General features: G+C 43.0%; 1 protein-coding gene across 7 annotated transcripts in view; it reads left to right on the top strand.

Moving 5' to 3' along the window:
* Positions 1-22,401, top strand: part of rbfox1 (RNA binding fox-1 homolog 1) — a 309,086-nt gene that overhangs the window by 220,408 nt on the left and 66,277 nt on the right. The window contains exons 1-2 of one of the 7 annotated variants that reach the window (XM_071501336.1): positions 11,272-12,120; positions 18,439-20,613. The exons of the other annotated variants lie outside the window; for them this stretch is intronic. Coding sequence (XP_071357437.1) covers positions 20,575-20,613 — 39 coding nt within the window. The 5' untranslated portion in view covers positions 11,272-12,120; positions 18,439-20,574. Of the gene's footprint in view, positions 1-11,271; positions 12,121-18,438; positions 20,614-22,401 lie in introns of those variants that run through there. 7 annotated transcript variants of the gene reach the window in all.

The following is a 22,401-nucleotide window of genomic DNA, read 5'->3' as shown; positions in this document are numbered from 1 at the left end:
AGACCTCCTCAGCAGACACAATTAAATTACAGACAGATGACTTATGTACATGAAGCCTAATGTGGATACAGACTGGAGACACTGCACCACACTGTTGTGTTATATCCTGCAGTATTTGGGAAGGTGCTGCAGGCTGCTGTGTGTGCAGCTGACTCTTCATGATGATGCTTGAAGCTGGTGGAGACCAAACACAGAGAGAAAGGGGGGAGGGGAGGGGAGGGGATGAATGACAAGGCTGCTGTAAAACTGCTGGAGGTATAAATGAGCAACTGTTTGCTAACAAGTTCAACATCCATGTGAATCCTGTGTGGATGTTCATATGCAGCACAAGTCTGTGCAAATACCAGACAAATAGGCTGGATGCTTCTTGTATGTCTGCATATGTATAGTGTGTACGGTGTATTTATCCATGGTTCCTGTTCAGTGGTTTCACACACTGTTTATTCAAATACAGCAAGTGAGGGAGCTCCTGTTGCCATCATGTTTTCTAGTGCAGACGTGTGGAAAGTGTCCACGTGTGAGGAGACCATGAACCGGCCTTTAACTGGAGCACATCAGACAGTGTGTTCGTTACACTGGTGATGAGTTGTAAATACAGTGGGGCTGAATGGGCCTTTATAGACTTAACTTATGTGCTTATGCATCACCTTATCTTTACCTAAGAATCACGCAGTTCAATTGTCATCAGAACTGAATCCACACCAACAAGAAAACCATGAAGCTGCTCTCACTGAGTCTGGGTCTCGACTGATGATAGGGTCTATCTCTCTCACTGTGGCTCATTTCTTAAGGAGGTAAGTGTATAGAGTAAATTTTAAATTCTCCCTCACCTGATGCTGTTCATGCTCATTTGTATCTAAACAAAGGGACACACTGTTGCTTTGACGCTCTGACAGGTCCTGGCAGATACAGTAGCTATATGTCCTTGCAGATATGTAGGAAAAAATAAGCAGATTAGAGTAGGGATGCACTGAAAATTCGGCCACCGAAAATTTTCGGCCGAAAATGACCCAAAAGTGCATAGCCGACACAGCCGAAACTTGTGATCACGCGGCAGACAGCGCGTCCAGCACGCGGGAAACGTGATCGTGAGCAAACAGCGCAGCCAGCAGCATTCTTCTCATATTCAGAATGGTGATGGGGATGTTTGGATTTCAGGTGATAAATTAAACCCGACGTGGAGAAACTCTTTGCAGATGCACCCCCTCTTGAAATTTCAGCATTGCATGTTTTGCAAATTGCTATTCGTGGGTCTTTCTCTGAGATAGTGAAATAAGTCCACAACGCAGACATGCCGGCTCTTATCCCATTTCCCGTGTGTAGTAGTCCTACAGAGAAATATTTAAAAGGCACTTGACTTATGCACTTTGTGTTTTTATGAGAGAACATATTTAATTTTTACAGTCTTTCAGCAGGCCAGTCAGTTATAAGCCTGTACATTACTATGTAATGTGCACATGAGTGGGGTCAAGTTAAACATTTTTTGAATTTTAATTTATATTGTGCATTGTTGTAATGTCAGTGCTAAATAAATATTTTCATACTTTTGTAATTGATTTATTGCAATGCCTTGATTTTAGTGAGGTTAGTACACATCGTAGCCAAAACTGCTATGGTTCTAATAATTGACATAATCATTTCTTTCTGTGTTTCGGTTTTTTGTTTTCGGCCTTGGTTTCCTCATTTTTTGTTTTCGGTTTCGGCCAAGAATTTTAATTTCGGTTCATCCCTAGAATAGAGTTCTATTTTGGAACTGATCAGTTCCCAACACTATTTGTGAATAACTTCCTATTAGCATTAGCTTATGACATGGTAGGTTGTCATGGTAATCTACTCTGGTTAAAGTTGAAACTAAAACAAACTAAAACAGAAAAGACCAAGAGTTAAGCAAACCACCAGCTCTGCCTGGTGGACTACCAAAAACATGCTGCAGTTTTTTAATGTTCAGTCTTGTTCTTGTTTGAAAATGCAGAAAGGTTACATATGTGCATTTGGTTGGTGGAGATTTTAGGACCAGAAAATGCAGTTTGCCTGGAGTCTGCCTGCTAGAAAATGTGCCAGAACATTCTACACACATTCTCCGAGTCTGTTTGAAGCACTGTATTCCAAATTATATGTTTTTGTTTCCAAGACGACTCATTTTTAAAAAGCAGGGAGGCTGTGTGTGTTTGTGTGTGTGTGTGTGTGTGTGTGTGTGTGTTCTTGTCCTGACATGCATTATTTACAGCCTGCCTGCGCTGCTCGGGAACCCTGCTATTTTCCGTGGGTGTTAAGCGTGCACAGGGAGCGCAGCTCAGCTCTGTTCATCACAGCTGTTGCGTAACGTCTCCAGTCCCGTGTGACTTGAGGGCTGTGGCTGTGTGGAGCGAACACTGCTGGCTCTCTGCTGCAACACAAATCCTCCTCCTGATGTCTGACTCTGCTGAGGTGCTGTGGCTATGAGGAGATACACTGTGTGTGTGTGTGTGTGTGTGTGTGTTATTATTGAAAGATTTCATTGTAAAATCTCAACAGTGTTGTTAAGTGTTGAAGCAAGTTGTAGCAGTTTGTCAAATGTCCTCAGCTCTGCCTGTCAGCCAGTCTTCAGCACCTTTGGATACTCATCAAACAGAAAACCACCATAGGTGTGGCCACCTATAATATTATGCATGAAGTATTTTGGCTTTTGTATTACAAAAGGTTTGATTTTTTAAATTAATAGTTAAGTGAAATTTTACTCACAGTCTGCATGTCTGCTGTGTCACTGCTGCTGCGGCTCAGTATGCAAGAGACTCAAATGTTGGATTTATCTTCATTTTTAATTAATTTCTGATTTATTTTTGACAGAAAATGTCTCTTAAACCCCACTGTCTCCACATGCAGCTGCTAAAATGGTTAAAAAAAAAAATATATTTTTTTTCATGTCTATGACATATTCAGATTCAGCCCGGACATAGACACTGTAGTGAAGGTGTCAGTTTTGTGTGATTTTGCTGTGTGTGTGTCACACAGGCAGTGTGCCACTCTAACCCATTAACACAGGTGATGAAATGAAAACCAAGACGTTCTGCAGGCGCCACACAGCCACAGTGCTCTTGGCTTTTCCTCGAGAGAAAATTTCTTAGGAAGAAAATGTACAGCCTACAATGTTTTGGTGGAGAACATGTCACTTCCTGTGATTGTTCCTTTTTGTCCTCCAGCAGGTTCAGAGATTTAATTCAGGTTCAGCTCTAATTTGTTTCCAAAATGTAGCAGTTACACACACAGCTGGTGCAGAGCTTTGTAGGTGTTAAACACTACGCACATTTCAAGTGTAATCCCAGGTTATATTCAGAGAATTGAGTCTCTCTGTGTTTATTTTAGACAGAGCTCTGAAAACATTAGTTTCATTGATTCTGATGAATCAGCCTGGAAACATTTTCTGTTTCAGGAGAAATCACTGAAATCTATTCTCCTACACAAACTGACACTTTCTGAGAATGACACACAGTGTGTGTCCTGAGTGTGTGTCTGCCTGAGTGTTGTTGTTCACAACACCTCTACCTGTACACACAGGTTGTACAACCCGGTTCCACACATACTGAGTTTGCACTACATGTGACTAATACTGACACGTTACCTCAGTGACACACTAACATACTGTACATACATGTCTCGTGGCTCCTTGACTTGAAAATGATGTTTACTTCACTGTGTCATGTGACGTGGAAATCAGGCTGCTGTTGGTGCCGACGATGTGCCCTCCTTCCTTTTTTTTCACAAGTTTGAAAATATTCTGGATCTTGAACCTGATTGAACCTGGACTCTGTGTAACTGGCCTGGTATATAAACGCAGCCAGTGAACAGGATCCTGGAGGAAGCACGTTCACTCCAAAATGTATTTGGAAAAACACAGAGTTTAATTGTAAGTTAAATTGTAAGTGTAAGTGATGAAGAAGCCTGGTGATGATGAAGCTGATGAAGCCTGGTGATGAAGACCTTTTCTCAGGTCAGCTGAATGACCAGCAGGACTGTAATAATCTGAGCACATTTTCATTTCCAACCTTCTTCCTTCAGTGAATTTTTACACTCTTCATCCTCCACGTGTCAAAGTCATGTAAAATATTCACTCACACATCTCCATGACTCTAAGATCTGATCTGAGACACACTTCCTATGACACCCAGGCAGTCCTGGGGCCTGTGGAGCATCACCCAGCTGATGGAACAACCCAGGAGATGAAAGGGGGTCTGTCCCAAAACCCACATGTGCTTTATTTATTTTGCACTGAAGTCTCTTTTTTGTGGTTTATTTGTGGTTTGATGAGCTCAGATGATTTGAATCCAGTTCACTGTTTGAGTCTACAGCACAGGAGAGAGACACAGCCTGGAGTTACTTTAAAGGCCTCTGTCTGCTGACACTTTAATGATGGAAGATATTTGTCAAATTCACGTTGACATGCACATATGCACATATATGTTGTAGACAAGAAATAAAGAGTATGCAGCACAAAGGCCACAGCACCTAACAACATCACAGACACACACACTGGAGCCAACATACACTCTGTGCTCCAGAGAGGGAATATCCCTTGTTTGCATGCAGGAGCTGCTGTGGTGGAGAGAAAAGCCTGTTTTAGTAGATTATGGAAATGACTGTATGGAGATGAAGGCTCTGTATTTGTGTGTGTGTGTATGTGTGTGTATGTGTGTGTGTGTGTGTTGCTGCTGCAGACAAGCTGCAGTGTGTTGACAAAGCAGTTCCCGATGAACCAGGTCCCTGGTTACACAGTGGTGAGCTGACTGTGCGCCAGGATGTCAGCTTTGTGCATATGTATGTGTTTATTTTAACCCAAAAAACTGTGTGTGTGTGTGTGTGTGTGTGTGTGTGTGTGTGTGTGTGGGGATATGTACATATATTCCTGGATGTTTGCATATGCATCTTCATCTGTGTATGTGAAAGTGCATTTTGTGTGTGCCTATGGTTGTGTGCAGTTAGGGTGACAAAAACAGCAGGTCAAGGCAAGGTAAAGCAATAGAGGCTACTGAGTGTGCGCGTGTGTGTGTGTGTGTGTGCACACATGTGTGCGCATGCAGCATGGATTACGTATAATGGAGAAAAATGCAAATCATGCAATTACAAGCCCCAAAGCCAAGTATTAGAATTAATGCCTGCAGCAGATGTGATGGAAATGAAGTAAATTTCTGATGTGGAATTAGCATACTGTACTGTAGGACAACCCCCATCACACACACACATACACACACACACACACACACACACACACACACACACACACACACACACACACACAGAGAGAGAGGGCTTATTGTCCCTTTATCACCTTCATCACATTTTATAGTTATGTCTACATAAATCATAAGCCTTTGTTTTGTGTGTGCGTGTGCGTTTCTGCCTTAGTGAGGACCAGTTTGACTGTAGACCTTGAGAGTGACGACATGTTGTCTGGTCCTCACAGCTTCAGGACTGTTTGAGGGTTTAGACCTGGTTTAGGGTTTAGGTAGGAAGTCTGGGCCCCTGTCAGTGGCCCCAAAGACCACACCTCACTGAGGTGCCACTGAGCCCCAGCTGCAGTGGGGCTGAACGTGTGGAGGTGATCCTGCAGGGGGCAGCAGAGGAGAAGTGAAGGGTTCATCCTGAGAACCATGAATGTGTTCAGTGAAGCTGAGCTGATGGTGGCGCTAGAGGACAGGTGGTGGTCCAGGACAGGGCAGGTGTCATCAACATGAGTAAAGATTTTATTATAAATGACAAATGACATTAAAATCATTTGAAGTAAAATACAATAAACACAAGGATACAAACTGTACAGTCTACAAAACTAACACTGACAACTGCTCACTGTCCCTCAGAAGACTTACAAACCCATAAACTTGATTTGTTAGGGTCAGGGTTAACAAAGCCAGTTCATCTGAAGAACATAAATGTTTGACTACTTCAACTATAATAAAAGTTCATCTTCATTAGTAATGCTGTTCTTTGATTTTGTTGATATTTTATGTGTGTGGGTTTGTTGTTGTTGACAGACTGGATCTCCTGCACCTGGATGTTCAGTTTCTGTTCAGCTGTTCTGTTTCTGTCTTCACTTTAAAATCCTCAGCATTTAGTTTTTTTCCTGTTAGCTTCATGTCAGAGACAAACGTGTCCTGGTCTCAGATTTTTTCTGCCTCACACTCCGCGGTGTGTTTGGACCACTGTTGTGTTGGAAGCTTCTTCGTCTTTTCCCTCAGTTTGTGGGTCAGATTCACAGTCACAGCACCTCTGAATTCTGAGGGCAGCGAAACAAACTGTAGTTCATCTAATAAAGACGTCGGGCTGTAATCATCGTTCTCTGAGCAGCTGTGGCCTGATGTGATGCTGCAGGCAGCAGGAGTCAGGGAGCTGGTTACCTGGTGGAGGAGGTGGAGGTGTGCAGCCTGTCGCCTGCAGCTCTGCATCCCACTGAGGCTGCTCCTGACTCTTCATTACCCTCTGCAACATTTCACACTGATCCTCTGCCAAAAGACATCAGTAGCAGTTAGCGCGGAGCTCACTCACAAATACATTGTAGTTCCTGTGACCACTTCATAATAAAAGTTGTCTCCAGTCTTGAAGAGTTAAATGCTTTTAATAACAGCTCCCCATGAGCAGCACCCGGTCACAGTGGAGAGGAAAAACTTTAAGAGGCAGACACCTGGAACAGACCCAGACTCAGGGCTGCTGCTGCTGCAGGCAAGGGTTGCCAGATCAGAATCAGGTTTCCCATCATATCCCCGTGTTTCATCATAATAACCAATGTAACAATTCAGCCACACTTTGACATGAGTCAGGACATGTTCCATTTGTCCATACCCGGAGTTTATATTAAAGCTGCACGATATGCAAAAAAATCATATTGCCAGTATTTCGGCTGATATCACTGTCGCGATATGAATCATGATTTCAGTCGGAACAAATGTTTTTACATTTCATGTTTGCTGAAAGGTTTTAAGAATGATGAGGATGTGATTTTTGTTTGGGGCCTGTACCAAACAAACATGTTCCTTTACATCTGAACATGATTTGTAGGCCAGGGCGTCTCTGTAGCAACACAACACTATCGCTCACCACAACAATGTTGTGACACATTTGACCTTTATCAAAGAAACTGCAGCTCCTGTAATTTGGATGTCTCACTTGGTCCTATTGTGATTTTGATTATATTTTGATTAATCATGAAGCGTTTTACTGCAGCTACAGTCTGTCACTCAGATTACACAGGGGCTTGTGGGGGTTTCAGGCTGGAAGGTTATTCAATGAGTTTCGGACTCCATGTGTACATGTGTCATAAAAACCTGTCAGCAGTCTGGATGGATTCAAATATCACACAGTGAAAAATTTGGGCCTGTTTCTGGTTTTGTAACTAATCCGTGGAGAGAGGCTCCAGAATCAGTGTTTCAAGAGCTGTGATCACTGAATCCACACACAATAATTACACATCTGCGAACAAAACATCACATGAAAGCAGCTAATGAACTGTGGTACATAAAAACACCATGTCCAGATCAATCATGTCACACTCATTACTGACAGCAGATAATGTCAGAGGCACTGACGCACTGCTCTGGAGAAGAGGAAGAAGTGTCAGCCCGTTAAACCTTTGGTCCCTCCTCCTCCTCTTCCTCCTCCCTGCTCTCTCTGCTCATCTGGACTGTTTCTTAACGCAGCCAAATTCACAATATAGGTTTTCTCATTTACATATCTGAGTGAGTGATTTAATCGCAGCTGTGTGCGAGCTGCAGTGTGGTGCTGGTGGTGGTGGTACACAGGTGTGGGACCTCTGCTCTGTCCCTGTCTGTGCTCACCTGTGCTGTTTCTGTTCAGCTGTCAGACACTGGTGAAGATGAGGATCCACAGAAAAAGATCTGGTCTCAGCTTCATGTTGATGAAGTCACGATGACGTCTGACACAGTCGACAGAAACACAGTTTTACGCGATAGGTCACGTTTTACATGAGCGAAGTCAAACATCGTGTTGAACATTTCTGTGTTGGCCGTGTTAAACAGATCTTTGACTGAAACACAGTGTAACACTTGATCCTCATTTAACTGTCCGTGGTGAAAAAGTGCTGCTGAAGATGCTGAAATGTTGATGGTGTGATTTTATTCATATTTCGTTCAAATGCCCATTTTTATCATCTTCAATTTTTTTTTAACTTGCCTACTTACCTACTGACTCTAACCGCTTACCTGCAAGGACAGATACGTGTCAGGAAGAATGACTGTGTGAATGTTTTCAGCAGCTGCAGCAAATTTCATTGTGCTGTTCAGTGACAGTGAGGGGATTCTACTCTATTCTCTATATTCGATTTTGTTCTCTGCTTCATGTGGGAGGAAAGGTTTCTGACAGTACTACGATTCAGTATTCAGTGCTCTCTGAACATCTCATCACTGACCTGCTTTAACACACGATTCAATTGTATTTGCTCTGTACATGAAGCCGCTTCTCTGTTGTCTCCTAAATGTGGATTTCGTTTTTGTTCAGGCCTTCAGCTCATCTCGCTGTCTGTAGCTTTAGACTTTGTACTAATATAGCTCATCATCTGCCCTCTGCCTTCAACACTTCACGTCAAGTGTTTGCAGAGGGTTCAGTGTTGAATTACTTTCATAGTATTATATCAGTAAATACTGACTTTAAACCAGGCAAAAGAAAAAAAAAACTAATAAAACTGAATTATTAATAGATTAGGTCTGATATTATTTAACAAAATCAAAATGTGCATACAGAAGGTTTTAAGACCTCCATATATATTTTTAACAATGCTGACCAGGTACATCTACTTGTATATTCAGTTATTAAGGATTCTGATGAAGAATTTACTGGAATATAAAATAGAGAAGGTTTATTCTGTGGATTGTAGCACATATGTTTTCTTCTTTCCATAATCTCTGGAGAGGAAACACATCAGGAAAAAAAAATGTAATGGAACACATTCTGTACATTCTGCTGTGTTTCTTTAAAAGAGCTGGTGCTGATTTTAGTCTCTGTTTTCTTTCATGTTAAAGTATCTGCAGCAATTTCTCCTGCTCAACTGTTTGTCTCATACTGTTTGGATTTGTCTATTTTTACTCTCCTGCTCTCTCTCACCCACTCACACTCTCTCTCTCTCTCTCTCTCACGCACACACACACACGTACACACAAGAATTGGGTTTTGGATCAGTTTAAAGCGTTAGCCATGATGCTTTTGAGTAAAGCGAGTGGAAGATCATCTTCATGTTGCCTTGGAAACGTAGGAAGAAAATGTTTGATATGTCCTTGGTGGGCCTGGAATCTGTGTGTGTGTGTGTGTGTGTGTGTGTGTGTGTGTGTGTGTGTGTGTGTGTGTGTGTGTGTGAGAGAGAGAGAGAGAGAGTGTGTGTGGTTGTGTGTGCACCAGAGGAGGTTGCTCCTCTACTTTTGAGATCAAAATATAAAAAAGACTAATTGGCTGAAATCATCTTTTAAATAAATTTGAATCTTCCTCTGATAGATTCATGATTGAAACTCTGACTAAAATGCTTCAACAGTGACACCTGGAGGGGGAGGTGGGGGGGTGGGGGTTATCAATTTAATGTACTTCATTTGTTTTCATGCTAACAACCACAACACAATATTGACATGATGTTGGTCCAATGATACTATCCAGATGTGGTCTTCAGTTGTTGTGGTCTGTGAGTGTGATGACCTGCTGGTGAAGTGATGGATTCACACAGAGAAGCACAATCTCAGAGAAGTTAGAAAGTTTTAATTGACATTGACATTTTATTTTGGCCTTTTCAACAGAGGCTGAACTTCCTTTGTCGAGCAGGAACTAGCTACTTCTGTTAGCCAGCAAAACATTTAGCTTGCGTGAAGGGATGTGAAGCTAACGGAGAGAAGGGATTTGGACAGGGGGGCCTGGTTACCGCAGATGTCTGGGCTAGACCCACAGTGGGACTGTGGTGGTGTGTGGAGGCTGGACCCTGGTATTTGAGTGAGCTGTGGTCAGTAGATTTACTTGGTTACATATTCATATTCAGGTAGGAAATGATTACATTAAAACACAGACTAAAGTCAGAGGTCTAAGACCTCCTGGCTACATTTTCCTCAGTCATCCTGTTCTCATTGAACCTTGAAGCCAATCAACTAATGAAACAGTGTTTCACTGATCTGCTCTTTAATTAGTGTCCTGAGGGGAGGAAGGTATAGTCTCCATGTTCTACTCTTATGACGCTGCCTCTGAGCTGCGCATGAATTAAACTGAGCCTCTGTCTGTGTAGATCAGGGGTGTCCAAACTACTATTCTAAAAATATAATGGAATATGGCCCACACATGAAACTTGGCTTGACTGTATTGCATTTCTTAGTTTTAACACCAGGTGGAGCTACTGAGTTGAACAAGGCAGCTTCTCCACAAAACAAAGTGAAGCTAGCTCAACAACAACATTTTTTCTGTGCTAAAAGCTGCCACAATAGCCAGTGATGGACACTGTAGTGAAAACGGTCAACATAATTCGAGCACGAGACACATAGAATTTCAAGCTTTCCTAGCTGATATTAATGCTAAATACGCGGCCCTACTCTACCCTTCTGAAGTGAGCTGACTGAGTTGTGGCTCTGTGCTGCAGTGGTTTTATTCCCTGAGATCAGAAATCGACCAGTTTTTGAAAGAGAAGAGCTGACCTCTTCATGAGCTGAGTGACCCTCTATGGTTGGCAGACCCGGCATTTTTAGTTGATCTTAATGATCACCTTAACACACTGAACAAGAGCCTACAAGGCAAAGACCAACTTGTACTGCAACTTTATGTGCACATGAAAGCATTCTGTGTGAAGCTCTGACTCTTTGAGACACGGTTACGCAACTTCAATATTGCGCACTTCCCCACATTGTCTGAAATCAAATCTGCTTTTCCAAAGGCTGATCTCTCTGATAAAAAGGAGAAATATGTGTCTGTGATCACCTCTCTCATGACAGAATTTTCGTAGCGCTTCCAAGATTTTTCTGTTATTGAGAAAGAAATCAAGCTGTTCTCGACTCCCTTCTTGATGGATGAAGAAGTGGAAGAGAGTCTGCAATATAATAATAATAAATAATAATAAGCCCAATTACTTGATAAATGTAGTCATTTTATGTTGATAACATTTTCTAACAAATGTTAGTTGATCTGTTAACAAGCCAAACAACTTATTTCTATAACAAGCTTGAAATATTAATCCCCCCCCCCCCCCCCCACACCTTTTTGTACAGGGCTGTGAAGGGGGTCCACCATCCTGAAGCTGTGATGTTTGCCAACTTTAATACGCTAGGTGTGGCAATATATACCTCACCTCACCTCTAGCAAGTGGCCCAGCTGTTTGTATATATGTTTGCATGAAGCAATAACATCATTGTCACACTAACGCACAGCACCTGAAAACAAAACGCAAGAAAGCACAGGTAAAATGATTTCCTTTAGGTCCTACAGGAGTGAAATTACCCACAATGCATATGGCTGTATCAACCACTAACGGGCCATACAGATGTTCAGTGTCCTTGTTGCCAGTTCAGACACATAAATTACTCACAGACACAAACTAAACACAAACACTGAAGGAGTGAGGATCATCATTTTATATTGTGTTAATGTGATGTTATTTCTTTGTAAAGCAAATCTCTCTTACACCTCATGAGCTAAACGCTGAGGTTCAACATTAGCATTAGATTATTTTTCTATAACTCACACGAGCAGGATTTAATGTGAATGAGACTGAAGATAAACACAGTGAACTGTCCACATTTGTGTGACTTCTTACAGATGAGATTTTATAACAAAAAGTATTTCTTATCTTACACAGAAATTTTGTCACTGTTTCCTCCTCACCCCCAAAAAACAAGTTAAAACTATAAATATAAAGCATTCTGCAGGAGGGGCTGCACCTCAGGCCAGGTCCACACAACACCATCTCTAGCTTTTTAGAACCATGTGTACTAACACTCCTGAAAACACATCACATGACCACTCACCTTCACTGAGCATGTGCGAGCTGGTGTAAACAAGAAGCAGGTTGTCTCCTCTCAGTTGGTTGGTTCCAGTAAATCCTCTGAAGGAGGAACAGCAAAGACAGTTGTAGAGTTCAAATCCAGAACTGAGCTGAACAACAGCTGCTGCAAAGACAACAAGGTCAGTAACACTTTCATTCATTATCCATGTGGTTTCACCACTGGTAGTCCAGGCTGATAAGAGCCAATCAGGAGCCACCGTGGGCGTCTACATCATCGCTTCCAAAGGTCTCTGTTTCTGTCCGTCCAGACTACAACACAACCTGGAGTTTTAGACTAAAATGGGTCCAGCAGCGTTTCTGAATGTCTCTGTTTGAGGGGCTGAAGACTCTGGAGGAGAGTGTACGGAGGAGGAAACAGAGAAGAAGAGACGAGTTTAAAACTGAAACGTAGAAGAAGAGATGAGTTTAAAACTGAAACATAGTGGAGTGGATGTAGACTCAGACCTGTGAAGTACACAGTTCTCTCTCTCCACTGGCTCTGGACATGAAGTCTGCACTTTGTCCCGAGTTGTTATACAAGCTACAAAACAAACATCCACCACGTAAAGATGCACTGCTAATTATAGTTAGCTGCAGCACAGTGAGCAGCTTTGCACCTGTCAATATGAGCACAGTCAATGAAGTCCTCATCTTAAACACCACTGCTAACACAGCTCTCCCTGGCCATGGTCTGTAAGTCACACTTACAGTGCAGTGTGGTTTGCATGCCCCCACTGGTTGAGAAGTCAACCAAACACACACTGAGGCTTGAAAATTAAAGGAGCTTTCTGATGAATATGAATTTCTGATGAATGTCCAAGATTTTTTCTTCTTTTCAACAATAAAAAGAAAATAACAACAAACTGAAAAGACGCCAGTTTGACTGCAATGAAGAACGACTGTCTTCAACTGTCGCAGCTTGATGACACACACACACACACAGACACACACACACACACACACACACACACACACACTCAGTCTTGCCCAGAGTAACAGTGTGATGTCCCCAACAGGGTCTGTGTGAAACCAGATTAAATACCTGGTTTGTGAAAACCCTCAAGTAACAACAGCAAAAACGACCTGGGCTCAGTTTTATCCACATAGAACAGAGCCCAGGAGGCCTATTGAACAAAGCGTGTGTGTGTGTGGGTGTGGGTGTGTACAGGCTCAACTGCATGAGCCAGTCAGCCAAGGTCACGTCACACTTTATGACAGGGCTCTCTGTCAGGAATCAAATTTTAAACGGGTGAAACCTTGAAAACATGCCCACACACAACAGACAGTCTGAGAGGAACTGCAGCCACATCCTGAGGGAGAAACATGTCAGCCAATCAGAGGACAGTACTGACCACCATGTTCTGTATGGCCATATCACTAACTCTGCACCAAGTACATATATCTATAGGTGTGTGATTGTTTACTGTGCAGACAGCAGGGTTACAGAGGCTCCACAGACCCAGGGTCACATTAAAGACCGGACCTTGGACCTTCTGTGTGCATCTCTCTGTGGACTGAGGCTTTGATACTTTCACAGTATTAATATAGAACCTAGACCTGCTTTATAATCACAAACACATGGACATCTACCTTTAGACTGTGGAGCTTTAATTACATTCAGTGGGTAGCTCAGGTATTTTTAAAATGATTATAGATAATGAGGCAGAAACAACCAGTCGCTGGTTTTTTACTCAGAGATGATTGACAGTACCTGGCAGCTGGTTCTCTGCCACCTTCTCCCCGTCAGCTGATTCAGGACAGGGCCGAGCGCTGAGCAGGTCTGACAGTACAGAGCAGAGAGCGAGCGGGACTGGCAGCTGCCGGTGCACTCCTCGGGGCAGCCGCCTGTCCCAGGGGAAGCAGCCAGCTCTGGGGAGGTGGTCAGCGATGTGGGAGCTGGTCTGCAGCTGGTCTGGTGTCAGCCTCCACTGGGGCTCCTCAGTTAAATTAATGACCAGGATCATCATTTGTCATTTGAATATGAAAAATGTTCAGTGTTGTGCAAAGTTTTGTTTGTGAAACACAAACACCTCTCTCCCAATGACAACAGCCAGCAGCTGTGTAACTATGCTCTCTCAGCTCCAGTCTAACCACTCTGAGTTACTACAAAGTGCAAACATTGATCCTGATGACACAACAACATCTGTGAGCTTGCTGAAGTTTCTGTTACTGTGACAGACACCAGTACTGCCGATATACAGACCCACACACACACAGACACACACAGACAGTTCATTCAGAAAGCCTTCAGACCTCTTCACTCTAGAAACCATGAGAAGGAAGGAGCTGCTGCAGAGCTCAGAGACAGGATTGTGACGAGGCTCAGTGAAGGTTCAAGAGCTCAGTGGTCTCCATCATTGAAGAATCATGAAGAAGTCTGGAACAAGCAGGACTCTTCTAGATCTGGACCTGGACTAACTGAGACATCAGGAGCCTGATGTGCTGATCTCCAGAGATCCTGTGGAGATGGAGAAACTTCCAGAAGAACAACCATCACTGCAGCTCCACTGATCCTGGACTTTATGTCAGAGGGTCCAGATGAAGCCTCTCCTCAGAGACAGACTGCAAAGAAGCAGCTAAAGGACTCTGAGACTGAGAGAAACCAGATTCTCTGGTCTGATGAGTACAGAGAGATCCTTAATGAAGACCTGGTCCAGAGCTCAGGACCTCAGACCGGACTAAAGGTTCACACAGCCAAGACAACACAGGTGAGACTCAGAGACAACTCTGAATGTCCTTGAGGGGGCCAGCCAGAGTCCTGACCTGAACCCAATCCAGCATCTGGAGAGACCTGAACATGTGTGTCCACTGATGGTCCACATCAACCTGACAGAGTTTGAGAGGATCTGAGAAGGAGAATGGCAGAAAATCCAGATGTGAAGAGGTGGTATTTATGTCATAACCAAGAAGTCTGGCAGCTGTGATCACTGACAATACTTCTGTCAGTGTTTCAGTTTCTCCTTTTTAATACAATTCTGTTTTCACTTTGTCATCATGGTTTAGTTTCAGTCTTCAAGTGAAGATTGAAACTCAACCGTTTTAGCATAAACCTGTAACATAACAAGGTGTGAAGGGTCTGAAGACGTTCTGAATGAACTGTACATGCACAAACCAAAGTGAAGAATTCCACAACTTCCTCCTCTGACACACACAAACACGCTCATTAGCATTAATTAACGGTACATGTAAAAACCTTGACTGGATTGATACAGAGTGACACTCAGCTGACATTTCTAATCAATGAAGAACTTCATCAAACGTTGCTTCACTTATAGCCTGGAAGAGTCTGGAGATGAGGCAGAACACATATCTGAATCCTGAAGGGAGGGCTCTTTATTTAAGGCTGGCTGATATTAGAGACAGGCTTTTATTTCATTCATATTTCATAATCCCCATTGTTTGTGTGTGTGTGTTATCATTTGCTTCTGTCAATAACTATGTTAATCAGTACCAAACACACCTGTCTTTACCACAGGTGTTACCAGATCAACCAGGACTCAGGTCTAAAGGATTCCATCATTAAAAGTTCATTAGGAGAAATGTAGATCGTATTTATGGAAAATTGTTGTGTTGCTGCCTTTCAAGAAAGAAAACCCACAGTATCCTGCATATAGTGACATATTAACACCTACACATTTTTCTTATCATAAATATATTAACACTGGCTGTGTAATTACAGTCAGTAATCACGTCTCCAGATTGGGTCCAAACTGTAACTGACAAGAAAACAGACAAAAGAAAAGTGAACTTAGTGGATGTTTCCATCCACCACTGGATGTTGGGGACATTAGGTCAACAGCTGCTTGTGCTAATTCTCCTTTACAGCAGCGTTAGGATTAGAGAGGAGGGGAGGGTGCAGTGAGATGACATCATTGGAGTGATGATGTGTGGAAAACATGATGGAAATATAGTTTCAGTTGTGTGTCTTTTAAGTCACATGCTTCATGGATGCCATGACTTCACTAAGTCTGTTTCCACTGAACTGTGGTGCATTGTTTTTAATTGTTACAGCGACCTCTCCACCTCAGCTACACGCACATCCTTTTATTTCTTGACATCCTGGTGTTTCCCCTCAGGTTTGTTATGCAAAGTGAAAAAACACATTAACATTGGTGGATGGAAATGCAGTAAGAAAGCATTTCATTATATAATAACTAATTATACAATTAAAATGGACATTAATAAATTGTTTTCAAATTTATTTATGAATAAATCTATACATAAATTGACTAAATCACAAAGTGATTATTTAATTTCATTACTTCATATTTTAATGAGCAATTAAAAGACTGGTTATGAAAAGAATTAACAAAACACAAAAGAGTCAATAAGTACATGTTTTAAAAATACATGAATGGATTCATAACTGGATAAAAATCTATTTGAAAATGCAGTTTAAAAAGAGAAATAAATGAATTATAAAACAGATTTGAATCAGGCATTTAAAAAAGTCGTTTTCTTTGCTGTTTGCATTTCTATTTCCCTGTTGCTTTTTCTTTTCCTATTATCTCCTCAATTTGCTGAGTCATTTAGTGTCTTACTTTGTTTTAATACACACAATCAGTGGATTAATGAAGTTATAATTAGTTAGGTCTGACTGCACCAAGAGCAGTCCACAAGGTTGGGAGATTACACATAGAACATTCAGGTTACTCAGATGTTAAATTTCTCTTAATTATTAATTAATTTCTGATTCATTTTTGACAGAAAATGTCTCTAAAACTCCTCTGTCTCCACAAAATATTTTTTCTGGGGGCGGCCCGGTAGTTGAGTGGTTAGGGTCCGTACCATGTGAGCGCAAGATGCTCTTAGCAGGCAGTCACCAGTTCGACTCCTGATCAGTCTGACTCTTTCCTGCATGTCGTTCCCCTCTCTCTACCCCCTTTCCTGTCAGTCTCCACTGAAAAAGTTTCATGTTTCATGTCTGTGCCATGTTCAGATTCATAAATAGTAAATAATAATAATAGGTGCTGAGTCTCTACAGTCTCACACAGGCAGTGTGTCCGCGCTAACCTGCTAACATGGGCGCCAAGATGAAAACCTAGGCGTTCCAGCTGCTGTGCACACGCCACGCAGCCAGTGTGTTCCCGGCCTGTATCTGAGGGAGGTTCCAGGCAGTCCAGCCCACACAGTGCTGCCTGCTCTCTGCAAAAAAAATGGATAGATATAGACATAGATACGTTATGACCAGTGTTGTGCAATTTCGCATAGAATAATTTCAAATAGAAAAAAAATGACACATTGTTTAAGTGGTAAAACATTTACTCACACTGGTTTATCTTGACCTCTAAAAGTCTGTCTGTCTCTGCAGTAGTTTACAATAATTTGTTTAGTTAGTGTCAGGGACGGGCTGAGGATGGATGGTGGGAGGAGAGAGCTCAGAGCAGCTCGTTAAAAAAACAGAGGAGCTGAACGTGAACTAGTTCATTTGAATTAGTGTGAGGTGAACTTGGAGCTCACACTGGTGAAGTGTGAGCTTGAACAAACAACCAGACGAACGTCTGTCCTGGAGTCCATCAGCCAGCAGCCCAGCAGAGTGTGTGTGTGTGTGTGTGTGTCTGTCTGTGTTCATCCTGCTTCAGTGGTGTTGTCTCAGTCACACCCAGCCTCACATCTCCCCAAACCATCTGTCAACTACATGACCAGGACACACACACACATCTGGCCAGAACTTGCCCTTTCTACATCGCTTCATCCAGCCTCTCCGTCCTCACACACTCCCAGCGATCAAATAGTTAGAGGGCCATGTGTGTGTGTCATTTCTCTCTTTCTCCTCTGGAGGGATATTTTAGTGGCTTTTCTGTAGTGGAGGTCATGGAGGAGCCACTAAATTAATTATCAATTACCAGCTTTCAACCCCCCCCCCCCCCACAACCCTCCATGTCCTCTGCTCAGAGATGGTCTTCGGAGTCAGAACAGTCATCTACTGTCAGTGAGTACAGCCAGGCCTCCAGGTGCCACACACACCTGACACCTTGACGCCCCCGTGGCTGCAGTGTGAGGAAGACTCTGACAGCTGCTTACTTTACAAATGGTGCTGTACAGAGAGTTTGGCAGGTGTTGTTGTACATAGTTGAATATGTCATTCCACATCCATGGGCATTGATCTGCTCTCACCTGGCTGCAGGTTTTTACCTCCATTCAGCCACAGGAGCTTTAAAGCTCTGACTGTAGGACACTTTAAACATGAGCTATGATTTCCTGTTATTGTGCATTCGGCAAAACTAGACTGAGATAACAAAGACACACTTCTGTCCAGCTGTTTGCATCAGTACTGCACTTTAATATTTGTGTAAATGGTGTAAATCTTATTTTATTTTATTTATATTTTATTTTTGAGATATTTATCCATTCAACAGTCCCAGCCACACAGCACAATGCAAAATAGCTTAAAAATAATAGGAATTAACGAAAATATAAACACACTTTTGTTTTTGCATTTTCTTCTGCGTATCCAGGGGCTTGAAAGCAGCACTTTCTGGCGTTCCCAGGCCAAATGAGATATGAAATCCCTCCAGTGAGTTCTGGGTCTACCTGGGGGTCCTCTCCCGGCTGGAGGTGTGGGAAGAAGGAAGGAAGGCACCCAGGAGGAATGCTAACCAGACATGAAGGAGCAGCAGCTCTACTCTGAGCTCCTCACCTGATCTCTGAGGCTGAGCCCAGACACCCTGCGGAGGAAGCTCATCTCAGCCGCTTGTATCCGTGATCTCATTCTTTCGGTCACTACCCAGAGGTCATGACCGTAGGTGAGGTTCGGAACAAAAATCAAGAGCTTTGCCTTCTAGCTCAGCTCCCTCTTCATCACAACAGTCCAGTACAACCTCCACATGACTGCTGACATGGCACCGATCCATCTGTCGATCTCCTGATCCATTTTACAGACTTCTGAACAAGATGCCAAGATACTTGAACTGCTTCAGTTAGGACAACAACTCACCCCCAACCCAGAGGGAGCAGTCCACTGTGTTCTGGCTGAGAACCTTGGCCTCAGAATCTCATGTCTCATGTCCCAGTTGCACTGGAGGTCACATTCTGACAAAGCCAACAAAACCACATCATCTGCCAAAAGCTTCTGTTTGTGATCCGAGATTAAATTGTGGTTTTCTAACCACATGCGTCTTTGTCTCAGAACTTCTTCATGTCTTCTTCAAATCCGTGTCAGTGAGCAGTTCTCCTTTGCCAAGATTGTCCGTCCACCTGGCAAGTGTGGCACAAATTGACCACCATTTGCCTCATGCAGTGCGACACCTCTGCTTCGTACAGAGTTGATCCGGTTGTTGATTGTTGGTCCGCTCCCACCGAGCATCCCAAACATGCTCGGTGGGTGACGTGTCAGGTGACCTGTACTGTTATATGGAAGGTAAAGCAAGCACAGGTGTGTCAAATGTACCGCCACACGGTCCTGATGCAGACAGCAAAGGTTAGCTTAGCTACTATGTTAACTTCAACAACAGCAGTAGATAGATAGATAGATAGATAGATTGATTACACATACGTTCACACCTCCTTAACTGTAAAAATACACAGACATAACAGTACATTGTCTGTGCAAGGCACCCAGAACTGTCTCCACAGTGCTGTGTCAGCTCTGGCTGCACCCATTAACTCTCTGCTCTGGTTTGTTTGCATTTCTTTAAACCAATCACAATTATTGTGGCCGGTCCTGAACCCAGGATGCAGGTGTCCCTTCAAACAATTGTCAGAGGGGAGCTTGTCTTAGTGGAACATTTGCACATGTGGAGGTGAGCACTGTCATTAAAATGGCCAATTAACCACAAAGGAAACACCATAAAAAACAGCAAAGGCGTATGTTGGGTGGGCGAGTGCATGATGCAGATCTTCATTCATTCATTCATCATCAGTGTCTACCAGCTCAGAGTTTGTTGCTGTTTCCCGTAACGAAGGCAACAGGAAATGGAAGCAGGAATGGAGGAGAACGCTGCCTGGTGCCCAGTGGCAGGTATGTTACAGCCTACATCCAGGGAGTCACGCTGGGCCCCTGTGGCCCCATGACAGAAGCGCTCATCTAACAGTAGACTCCCTCTTGTGGCAGAAGTTGGGAACTGCGTTCTCAGCTGTGGGAGCAGGCCAATGAAGCACAGTAACTAAACAATAACATAAAAATAAAAGCATTAAAGTAGAGAAGAGATTACTTATTACCTCAAACACTAACTCACTTTTTGCACATAGCATGGTGCCTCACTTCGTGAGCCCACTGTCCTCACACCAAACACAGTCTGCCTCCCTCTCACCTCCACACAGCTGACCAATCACTTCCTGACGTGGGCATGACAGTCAGACACAATCAGTGTGTGTGGAATGCGTGTCTGTGCAGGGGTGTCCGTATACTTCTGACAAATGAACAAAAATGAGGGAGCAGGGGAAACAATGACACAGACAGAGGGAAGGATCGTGAGTGCTGAAAACATTTTGGAGAACGCTGCTTTCATTCACAGTGGCACCTCCTCCTCCCCCTCCTCCTGCTCATTCCCCCACTACACACACACACACACACACACACACACACAAAGCCATCCATAATTGATGCTTGCTGTAGGCAGACACTGGCGGGCTGGACTTTATAGCGCAGCTGGATGTGCATGGAGGAAGGCAGAGGCGAGATGGTAGAACAGGTACTTTTGAGAATACACACTCTTTTTTCTCCATCTCTCTTTCTCCCGCTCTCTCTCTCTCTCCTCATTGTCACTTCTGAACTCGCTCTCTCGCTCCACACTGTTTGTGCTGTGACTGCAGAAGGCAGCGTGCTGCATGCTCCTTTTGTGGGTTGTGTGTGTGTGTGTATGTATGTGTGTACAGTATGTTAGTACGCAGGGCTGCATGCTCTGTTTATAAGAGTGTTGGTGTGAGTGCATGCATCTCTTTCTTTCCACCTCATCCTTTCATCTTCATCTATGGTAGACGCAGGCAGGAGTCAATGAATTTACGCATTAAAGAGGGAGAGAGAGAGAGAGAGAGAGAGAGAGATTAGTGTTTGGAAATGAAGCTAAGAAACCCTGCAAACTGGTAAAGGTTTGTTGTGTTTGTTCAGCAGTGAGAGGGAGATAGAGAATCCCATTTTTCAGTCTGTTTTAATACAGTACTCAGAGGTTGTATGTACACTGAGTGAGTTACATCGCTGTCGTCATTCCCACTGCTCATATTCAGACTCTGCTGAAAAAAAAAATGGAGGACCAAATCTCCCAAAGTTGAGCTGAATCTTCAGGCTTCACCAGTTAGACAAATCAAGTGGGTATCCTCCAATGTTTCAGTCCTTCTCGTGACAGATTCCCTCTCTGGATTTCCCTCAGACCACTCTTGCTGAATTGCGGCAGACACTGACAACAAACCCATATGTGTGCATCACATATGGGTTTGTTGCCAGTGTTACAATGAAGTCTGTTTGTTTTTGCCCTACCTGAACCTGAACCTGAACCTAACCACTATGCTGTGTGCAACATGTAACAGTGTTTGACAGTGACACAGATTTTGACACAAAACCATCAATAAACCTACAGATGACTTCCAGGATGAAGATGCTCACTTCCTTTGTCTCATGTTAGAAAAAGAACAACAACAATAGTTCTTTTCCTAACAACAATCAATGTTCTTTTAATTATAACAACTGTAAAAAGAATGAGCCCATGGTTCTTCTGTCAGCAGGTTATCATGACCCATATAGTTAGGTTCTGTTGCTAGGCGACATCTAGTGGTTGTAGTAATGATGACAGGAGCAAAGGGAAAAGTGCGGTGACGTAGTTTATAGAGCGACAAAGTCCACGTCAGGAGGAGGTTGGGGTGGATGGATGAATATGACACAGGAGAGCCGTGTTCGATTCCCATGTGACAGGAGCAGTTTATGTTGTTTCTATTATCCATGACCGTTCGTTGTTATTATTGTAACCATGACAACAAAGATTGTCTAATGTTGAGGAAGTATTTACTTGAACCTAAATCACCATCTTTTCCTAAACCTAATCAAGCCATGACCGTTATTATGGTAACCATGGCGACAAAAGTGCAGTATGCCACTGTCGGTACACTCCATGTGTTTATTATTATAACCACAGCAACTGAGCTCTGGACCTCCTGCTGCAGTATTTCAGGAGACACAGGAACGAACGACCTGATGGTTGTTCAGGTTGGAGGAGTTGTTGATCTTTTCCTGACAGTAAGAGCATTCAGAACTATGCCAGATTGGAATCGAAAGGGAATTATAAAATATATTTTGCTGTGTAGTTTGAAGTTTGAATTTAAGCTATAAAACAATGCAGCTAAACTGGATTAAGGTTTCTTCAGGATCACGGTGTAGGATTGACAGAATGTCAGAGAAAACATAAAAGCATGAAGACAGAAATCACAAACATCCGTAGTGTAGGGGCAAAACAACTTTTTAAATAATTAAATATGTGTCTATATTCAAA

The sequence above is a fragment of the Trachinotus anak genome, unplaced genomic scaffold, assembly GCF_046630095.1.
Source record: "Trachinotus anak isolate AG129_WGS33_773 ecotype Australia unplaced genomic scaffold, CSIRO_AGI_Tana_v1 ptg000017l, whole genome shotgun sequence".
Lineage (NCBI taxonomy): Eukaryota > Metazoa > Chordata > Actinopteri > Carangiformes > Carangidae > Trachinotus > Trachinotus anak.
Note: the sequence above shows the minus strand (reverse complement) of the source record. Positions and strands in the feature narration are given on the sequence as shown.